This window comes from Capsicum annuum, chromosome 1 (assembly GCF_002878395.1).
Source record: "Capsicum annuum cultivar UCD-10X-F1 chromosome 1, UCD10Xv1.1, whole genome shotgun sequence".
In the NCBI taxonomy this organism is placed as follows: Eukaryota; Viridiplantae; Streptophyta; class Magnoliopsida; order Solanales; family Solanaceae; genus Capsicum; species Capsicum annuum.
In genome coordinates, this window is record NC_061111.1 from 2,031,473 (window position 1) to 2,041,381 (window position 9,909).

General features: G+C 35.6%; 2 protein-coding genes across 2 annotated transcripts; one reads left to right on the forward strand and one right to left on the reverse strand.

The window, feature by feature from the left end:
• Positions 1–2,680: 2,680 nt before the first annotated feature.
• LOC107855314 lies at positions 2,681–3,774 on the forward strand. Its single transcript, XM_016700314.2, has 2 exons — positions 2,681–3,345; positions 3,566–3,774. Exons 1-2 carry the CDS (start codon positions 2,791–2,793, stop codon positions 3,569–3,571), a joined length of 561 nt encoding a protein of 186 aa, XP_016555800.2. The 5' UTR covers positions 2,681–2,790; the 3' UTR covers positions 3,572–3,774.
• A 346-nt stretch (positions 3,775–4,120) lies between these two features.
• On the reverse strand, positions 4,121–8,780 carry LOC107855313 (KAT8 regulatory NSL complex subunit 3). The gene is made up of 6 exons (XM_016700313.2): positions 8,502–8,780; positions 6,835–6,896; positions 6,617–6,752; positions 5,695–5,764; positions 4,986–5,051; positions 4,121–4,518 (listed from the first exon to the last, which is right to left on the reverse strand). Exons 1-6 carry the CDS (start codon positions 8,675–8,677, stop codon positions 4,309–4,311), a joined length of 720 nt encoding a protein of 239 aa, XP_016555799.1. The 5' UTR covers positions 8,678–8,780; the 3' UTR covers positions 4,121–4,308.
• Between the last annotated feature and the right edge of the window lie 1,129 nt (positions 8,781–9,909).

Here is a 9,909-nt window from a genome sequence, read left to right on the forward strand (position 1 = left end):
GCAGGCCATGGCTCCACTGCTATGCATGGAGGTCATGCTAACCATGGCCAGCAGACTGCATGCCATGGTGGCAAAACTCAATATTCAGCAGGCCATGGCTCCACTGTTATGCATGGAGGTCATGCTAACCATGGCTAGCAGACTGCGTGCCATGGCTCAAAGAAGGAAGGGAGTTTCATGCATAAGATAGGTGATCAGCTAACATCCCCCTCAAATTGATGGACGCTGCAGAGATGGCAGTGACAGCAGCAACAACGATGAGAGTGACAACGAGAATTGTGGAAGGAACAAGGTATAACCTAATATAACCTATTGTCTATTTTTGCTTCTGCATAGTCTGACGGACACTGACAATAGAGAAGATAAACTTAGATTTAAATGTTAAATATTTCACAAAATTGATCACAAACTGTGAAAAGGAACAGATCTAGACTCAGTTAATGTAACCCCTTCACAATGCTTAGTTTCATAAAGATAGCAACTTTACTAGTTACCCAACTTACCTTGAAGCCTAAATTGTAATTTTGCTTTTGCAGAGGGAGAGCTGCTGAAGATATAAGTTGCAATAATCAAGTAAGAGACAGAAGTTGTACCACTAATGAACTTCTGTTGTTCAATAACTATGTACTTTGATTATGGGAGAGAGAGGTGTGCTATGTGTGTGTCTGTGAGAGAGTGAAGTGTGCTACATGAATAAATGCTAATACTTCTATGTACCTATCATCTATGGTCTATCCAGTGATGAAATAAGATTATGATATAAATATTCACTTTTTCTCTCTTTTTCTTCCCTGGATAAGTAAACGATATTGCTTTAAGGTGCAAAATGAAATGGACGAACAATGCGTAAAGACATGGAAATTCATGGGTACATGGCCATGGAATGAGTAAGAGCCGATAATAAGAGAAAAAGAACAGAGGAAAGAAAGAGTCAAATCATAATGGGATGATCACTTTCTTCAGCAATAGCTGTAGAATGGATACACTTCACTGCTTTCAGTTATACGCAGCAGAACACTTCATGATTTCAAAGTTTTTGAAGGAGTTGTTAGTAACTGAGCAAGTTTATCTTCTTTTTAACCATTCAAATGAGATAAGAATTAAGAGGAATGCTCAAAACATTCAGGGAACTCTTCATAAGAATTCCAGAAACCAATAAGAAAGTAGTTAAATGTAAAATGAAAACATAAGAAAGGGTTAAACTGTGCTAGCTACTCATGAATGTATAAGCAAAAGAAAGAGTATATTCTATCAGGTATTTGGAGACTTTGATCCTATTGCATTTTCATAGGAATAAAAGCAGGAATTAGATGATAATTGAGTCCAAAAGAAAAATGCAATGAGATTACAAAAGAGACTATCCACCATCCGGACCCAAAATATGAGGGCCTAGTGGACTATGCATAGTTAACAACAAAATAAGTAATGCCTATGTTCATAATGCCCAGAAAGAAAGAGATGGAGAGCTTAGACTAGAGAATAAGAAATCTCTTCCGTTACACAAAAATCCTTTACTGGAGCCTAGGGGCATAACAACTGCTACTGTGTTTTAATTCGAAAAAAATTGAGGTCCTGTATGTTTTCTAAAGGTATAAATTTCTAAAATGTTAATACACTCCTAGAAAGCATACGACCTACAATAGAAGTGCAAACATGTAAATCATTTCTCAACTAATATATAACAACTATTCTTTCATTCTGCCCTATCTTTTACCAAGTCTGCATGAATCCCCAAATATTGTAGGTCCTTTGGGACAACTTCCTTCCGTGTGATTCTAGGTCTACCTCGTCCTCTTTTAACACCTTCATCCCATGGTTTATACCTCGCATCCAGAGGCCAATACAAGACATGACTAAACCATCTCAAGTGTCCTCTCATTTTATCCTCGTTGTGTGCCATTTGAACCATCTTGTGAAGGTGATCATTTCTAGTCATAGTTCAAACCTAAAAGATGTCGACTATCCTCAGCTAGTGCCCTGAATCGAGAACACCAGAAAATATGCACTATTTACAAAAGAAGTTAATGACTAATAAGTTTGTCATGCTTTCCGATGAAATAATATCTTGGTTCGCCTTCCTCTTTTAGTCAAGATTAAAATAATTTCCAGCAGTGCTTCTCTCAGAAATTTACACTTTGATCCTCCTAAAGAAAATCATTAAATTGTTAGCGCATCGTATTTTCAAGATTTAAATAGCAAAAGAATTCCAGCATTTCCCCTTTTTTTTGGGGTTTATTTTATTATGCAAGTCTCTTAAGTTTGAACAGAACAATTTCTACTTGTATTTTTTCAACTGAAACAAGAGGAGGAAAAGGTCTGAGAATCTCCAAAGGATGGCAACCAGTCTTATTCTTTCTGCAATTTCTGTAAAAGACAAAAGGTCAGGTCATGGGATACATTACCTCTTCTTTGTGAAGCGCTATATAATTGGTGGGTGCAGTCAAAATCTCAGCTAAAGGATCTGGAATATTTTTTTTTTGATAAACGTTAAACAAAGAACGATATGGAATATAAACATAAGAAAGAAAATTGGCCTGGAATAGAATGAGATGCTCTTCAAAGTTTAGCCTAAGGCAGAAAAGGGGATTCCAAGATGATAGGACAACTGGTAAGAAATAAGAAAAGAATCCCACCACTAATTCATGATGCTAGTGCATACATGTATATATATACATACTCTAATCATTTTGTAAACATCAACCAAAGAGAAGGCAATACTCCAGAAAACAATATCTCTAGTTTCAAGCAATAGTCCAGAAAACAATATCTCTAGTTTCAATTCAATCACTCATGGCATCAGTTCAATGTAACAAGCCCACTGAGCAAAATATTAATCATGTTCAATCCTCCACCGTGAGCAACAAGACTAGCACCCCGACTAGCCAAAAGGCTGTTCGCAACAAGAACAACACTCCAACTAGTCAAATGGCTGTTTCCAACAAGACCAACACTGCGACTGGCCAAAAAGTTGTGTGCGACAAGACTAGCACCCCGACTAGCCAAAAGGCAAATAATGAGAACCACTCTTTCGCTGACAAAATGAAAGAAATGAAACAAAAAATGTTTCACCGTGAAAATCATACTCAACATGGCCAGAAGGCACACACCCAGAATGGACATCAGTCCATCTGCCATGCGTCCTGTGCAACTCACGCTAACCATGGCCAACATTCTGCAACTCATACTACAACTAATGGAAAGAAAAAGATGGAAGGCCACTGCATGCCTATGATGCGTGATAAAATGAAGATTACAAGGAAGAAGAACGAAGAAGAAAAATACAAGTTCAGTGACAGCAGCAGTAGCAGTGATGACAGCGACAATGAAAAGTGTGGAAGGAAGAAGGTATGATCCGAATCCTTCTAAGAATAATTCAGAATACAGTGGTGTTAAGCCCTTTATCTTCATATAATCATAGTACAATACTACACTTGCAGAAATGGTCACGACTACGAAGTTTAGTTCTGAAGTAATGTCTTGAAATTTATAATAAAAAATTTTCCCACTTTTGAGCACATCAAAACTTTTCTTTACTACAACCTAAATTTCTTGTTTTTGTGTGAAGAACTAAGAGAGGAGTCTTGTGAAAGATCAGCTACCAGGGGTGCAAGGATGAAAGCAACTTGAATAAGACATATATCATCAACATTTCTTATAATCAAACGGAGAAAAGATGTGCCATGTCAGCAGAGTTTATCTTTTTGATTATGTAATGAAAAAGTTCAATGTTGAATTTTAGTGATCAGGAGAACGAAGATTTGTTCCATTCACCAATCAATATGGCCATATAATCGCATTACAACTTCATTAGTATTACCTAAACCAAACCAAAAAAGAAATTGGGTGGTGCGACGATACCTTATGAACAGGGTTGCACATATTGGCCAATGACCACCTATTTTCTTTCCAAAGCTAATATAAAACAAAGAAAACCCTATTAGAAGTCCATATATCTTGGTTATAAGCAAAACCACATAAAATATTCAGAAACTACTTACAGGAACCTTGCTACTTCTTTTTAAGTGAGTACATACCACATTTTTCATACAGAAGGACCATTGCATGAACGTATGAGCATGAAAGTAATGACAACATAGAAAAATAAACACAGAGGATATACTTGAGGTGAGCAAAAGAAGCAGAGCCTAAAGCTTTAGATACTAATTACTAGTAGTACTTCACAGGGAGCAACATTTGTAGACATGCTACAACAATGCCATAGAAAACCCCCCCTCCAAAAACAAAAGGAAGAAATCCTATACACTACAAGGAAGCATTCACGAACCATCTTTGTGCAACCTGGACCCCCTATTTCACATGATTAGAAACAAAAGTTGCAATAGCATGAACAGCAAGCTTTTCAGCTTCCTCTTGGGTGGACTCAGCCAACTGCAAGTGCTTTTTGCCAATTTTGAAGGAGTGATCACCACCGTCAATCACATATAATTCATTAGCACACTTCATTTTCTTTCTTACAGCGTCCAGCTTCTCCAGTGGACAAAGCCCATCTTTGCTTCCCTACATGAAAAGAGGCCAGAACATTTATAATTGCGCCCTCCCAAGCAACAAAATTTATGGTATTATAGTAATGGTTGAGAACAGAACATGATTATTTGAGCTGTGAATCATATAACAAAATTAGCTGTATGACCTAGCGAATTAGCAATGAGTGCACCAAAAGCAGTCAAAACAAAACATAATGATGCGTGTGTCGGTGCAACTGAATATATAGACCCACATATAACAAGTAGGCATATAGCCCATCTATAAACAATTCAGATTTAGCTGATGTCTGCATCCATTCTTTTGCGTATTGATAAGGATAATGCCCATCTAACAAGTAAGCTTCCATAAGATAGACCTTTATGTCCATGTGACATACAACAACAACAACAACATACTCAGTGAAATCCCACAAGTGGGGTCTGGGGAGAGTAGATCTATGTCCATGTGACATAGATCCATCTATAAGAAAGTGCTTTTACCTGCACAAACATAATAGGTACATCAACTTGTAACAGCAACTCATCTCGTGATGCACCTTTTGCACCCTGAAAGATTTGCAAATAGGCTTATAAATGAAGGGGAAAATGACTCTGTATATATTCAGTAAAAGAAAACTACTTTGAACATAAAAAAAAAAAAAAACAATACTAACAACGCTGAACTTCGCATGCATTTATATGCAATATATATCTTCACTGCAGTCCTTACACATACATGCCTAAACATCTCCACCTTTATAACCAAATAAGTAATGAACACCATGAACATGAGCATTACTCAAAAATTATAGCTCGTTAAAAATTACTCAAACATGAGCTGTTCTATATAGCTCGAGCATTCCTCAGAAATTATAGCTCGTTAAAAAAAAGAGAGATGCAAGTTTTATAATCTTTTAAAAATATTTAGCCATCTTTCAGTCAGCTCTGGTTACACGATTTATTTAGATGCAATTTTTCAAAAGGCGCCATCAGATGAACGTCAGCAAAATACATGGTGGAGATGGAATCTTAACTTTCTAAGCTTTAAAAGGATTAGACATAAATCTTCCAAATCAATCATCAAAACACTCCAGTTTGAAGTAAACAAAAAAAAATATACATTTACATGCATCAAAAGTGAACAACAGGAATTAGAGATGAAATACAGATTGGTGAGATGGACAGGAGTTTTATCTGGAAAATAGATAACCTTTAATGGATACCCCAAGCAAACAATAGCTGAAGAAGCGATGCCATTAACAGCTACCATGCAGCTAACCCTACACCGAAAGAGGACATTTGTTGCATGTATTAGTATGGAATAAGGGGCATTAGCTTGCACTTTATCAATTCTCAGGTGCATCAAGACATTAAATACACTAGATCAGGAAATGCACCCAAATAAATATGGCTATGTGAAATATTTTTTTTTAAAATGAACTTCTAACCCCACTAGGTGGGAATACACTGGGTATGTTGTTGTTGTTGTTGTAAAATGAACTTCTAAGCCCTTTCAGCTAAGTATATTGGAAAGAAACATTCAAACACTGAAATTGGAAAGTAGTAGAACATCCAGCAAACGAAATTTGAGCAGAGGTAATAACTCATAATAAAAGATGCTGCCATGTGACCAGAAGGTCACGGGTTCAAGCCTTGGAAACAGCCTTCGGCAGAAATGCAAGGTAAGGTTGCATACAATACACCCTTGTGGTGGGGCCCTTCCCCGGACCCAGCGCATAGCAGGAGCTTTAGTGCACCGGGATGCCCTTATTTTTAAAAGATAAAATATCTACACATGAGTTCTTGTAAGTTGTAACAGTGCTACAGAGATCAGAATGAGTATATACTGAAATACATCTGTCAAACGTGGTCTAGAAAGGATCCGAACATCCTTTCTGCCTACCACCCAGATACATAGTATGTGCTAGAAACTCAACTCAAGATGAACTCCCCTATTTTCTTATTCACAAAGGTTAGGATTAAGTTGTCTGGATGACATCAACTGGTTTTTCCAAATCTGAAAAACTATGGTATAAGAATGAAGTAACACTTATAGTAGGTACTCTACTGAGAGAAATATTCAGATATTGATGGTGATACATGGTGTTCTGAACGCATGCAATGGTTATTACCTTGAACCCATTGACTTCCCTGCCAATATCAGCGGATGCCCAGGGTATTTTGCAGCCACCTCTTTGACAATATTAGAGTGAAAATCAACCAACTTTTCTGCCTTGGGGGGAGCTCTCTTCTTTCCACCAGACATGTCTGCCAGAGTCCATAAAATTCAGCAAAAAAGTATGTACTATATAGGTGTATCAGTAATATGTGGAATGACACATAATCTTACATGGATAGTCAAAGGTTACAACTTCAGCAGTGTTCAGCGCCTTGGTCAACATCTCCTTCCATCTACACAAAGCTTGTATAACTCAGTACATAAGCTTTAAGCTACTTATAAAACATGTACCAAAACTCTAATTTTGGAAAGGCCATTTACAAGTAACTAACACGCTTTCTTGAAATGTCTGGCATGGAAGAAAATACTATACAAAATCATTAAGTCGGCTAATAACCTAGTATAGTGTGGTGATATTTTTGTATATTAAATAACAACAATGTCAATTTGTCGATTGAAGCAAATGATAGGGAGTAAAAGCCAGAAAAATTGTAAGGCAAAAAAGGGCATCCCTCCATAAGTTACAAAAGCCATTTTACTCTTCTATAGTGTTTATTTCCCTTTTGCAATAATTGATTTCCATTACACCTAACACACCTTAAATCCAAAATTAGCTGATTAGTTATAGGAATCCAATTTATGTCTATGTCCATATTAAAACTTTTTTCAGCTTGATATCAGTCTACCACAACCCTCCTCGGGCTAGTCCTTTACCTTAATGTAGAAACTGCTAGTTTAAGTAACTCAGGTAGGCGGACCTAAGCTACAGGGCCGGATTCAGAGGCCTGACTATTGATTTACGCAAACCCAACACCTTTTGTCCCCACACAGTATATTATATATATGGAAAAAATTACTAAATGTCTATAATCATTTGAGTGTGAACCCAATTATCATTATAATATTAACTTGACGTCACTGCAGTAACCCATAAACTTCAAATTATAGATTCTCATCTGCTTAGCTATGTAACTAAAGTGTATCACATATGACATATCAAAATCAAAATTCCATATAACACTCACAGGTTGATTGGATAAATGATATGTATTATGTTGTTAGCTCAAATACAATGCTTGTTTCGATTATTACTTAAGCTTTATCATTTCGTATCATTAAATCCATAGTTAGCTAATGATCAAAAATTCCATTTTGTGTAACGACCAATTTGGTGTGATCCCATCATTACCTTATTTTAGTTTTTTTTCAATTATGTCTTTACTTATTATTTAGTAATCTCATTTTAACCTTTACCCTGCTACACCGTACCCTACTTTTCTTATAGATTTATCCTTCAAATTGCTTATGTACGATACTGTGTAACGGCGAAAAATAAAAAATACAGTACGATAAGATACACCATAATACAATGATACAATGCATTATGAAACAATATGTAACAATCATCCAAACATGTGATTGTTAAGTATTGTTTCATAACGTATTGTATTGTACTACTACATTGTTTTAATGAATACAACGTTTAGATAAATTGTATCTTTTTCCATCATTACATAATCTCATACATCAACAATTTGAGGAATACATAATAGGCTACTATATAAAGGTGGATAAACCATAAAATAAGATTATTAAATAATAAGAAAGATAAAATGAGAAAAAAAAATATAAGGTAACAATGCAATCACACCAAATCGATCGTTACATAAAATGAGATTTTTCCCTCTTACCTAACAATGGATTTCAACAATAAAATACAATAAAATTTAAATAACAGTCAAAACAAACATTGTATTTAAACTAACAAATGCAATAAAATTCAACAATTATTCAAAGCATGTACTTAAAAGTGAATTAGCATATAAAAAAGAGATGACCTGATCATCCAATCGGAGGTGGAAGGTGCACCAGCACCATGAGCAAATACTACTACCGGCGACACTTGTTTTTTTGAACTTCCATTAACCTCTTCTTCAACATGTTGCTTTTTTCTATCTTCTGTTTCTTCTTTCTGCACTGTACGCCTTCGTTTTGAAGTTCGTCGGGTCGACATTAGTACCGTATCGCCGGAGAAATTGGATTTCCGCTATCGCAAAAGTGAAGCCTAATTTTGCTGATATGTTGATTTTCGCGCCAAATTTTGGGGGAAGTTGTAAAAACGGTGGGAAATATATGGGCTGAGCCGAAAAAAGACCCGAATAACTAGGCCCATGGGCTAGGATTTTACTAAACGGGTTTTCACAAATGGCCCTAAAATTGGCTGGTGTTTATATTTTGTCTCCCGTAAATAAAAGTCTTACAAAAATGACCTTTATAAGGGATGGTCTTGATTTTTGGGCTCCGCTTTATAAATTTTGTTCATAAGACAAACATCAATTATGACATTTGAAGAGAATGAATATACACAATTGACTAGAAGTCCCGCCTTATAGGCGAAGTTAGAACTTAGGTATATTGTCCACAAGCAAATGTTCTAATTCTTCCCCACATACATTCAGGAATTGAAGATAGCGAACTTGTCTAATTGACCACAAGTTCTGCCTTATACGCAAACTTTAAAACTTATTTAGCGGGGATAAAAATTCAAAACTGTATACTTGTGGGGAAGTAGGCGTAATTTCCTGTATTTTGATGTGATATTTTTTTATTTTGTTAGAAACTCAGAGAACTTTCAAGCAAAAAACGGTGGAGAATTAAGTCAAATAATTACTAATGTTTTCCTTTAATTAAAACAAGTTACTGGACGGTGCACCACATGCATGCATGCAAAATTCACGCAGAAAATAAATATTCCCCTAATCACCTTGACAAATAATTATATTATTAGATTGAATGCATAGATAACCCTAATTGTGTGTATATTTTATTTAGACACTTACGACTCAAAATTATGGAGAAGTTTCATTGCGTATTCTTAAGCTCTCGTAGATAAATTAACCACTTAAAAACATCACACTCCATTTCGTTATATGCATTAGTCTCAATACGTCGTAAAACCTACTCAAGCCTGCTCCAGTGAATGTTGATTGTCTAAATAGAGAAGGAGATATATTTTATATGATTGACTTATCTATGCATAGAAGCTAATTGAGAACTTTCACGTAGACATTTTTCAAAATATAAGCTGAAATTATGATTAATAAGAAAGCTTTATCAAAGTTGGAATGTTCAATTGAAATAGGTCATAATTTGTGTCAATTGAAATAGGTCATAATTTGTGTGTTAAAATAAAATACACCGATAAATTTAAAGGGACCAAGTAATTAAACACATCACCTATAACTA

Coding starts and splice junctions, on each gene's coding strand:
- LOC107855313 (XM_016700313.2), bottom strand. CDS start 8,677: ATGTCGACCCGACGAACTTCAAAACGAAGGCGTACAGTGCAGAAAGAA. Junction 5,765..6,616: donor GGGAAGTCAATGGGTTCAAG/GTAATAACCATT, acceptor CTTTCGGTGTAG/GGTTAGCTGCATGGTAGCTG. Junction 5,052..5,694: donor GCTTGGGGTATCCATTAAAG/GTTATCTATTTT, acceptor CAAATCTTTCAG/GGTGCAAAAGGTGCATCACG.
- LOC107855314 (XM_016700314.2), top strand. CDS start 2,791: ATGGCATCAGTTCAATGTAACAAGCCCACTGAGCAAAATATTAATCAT.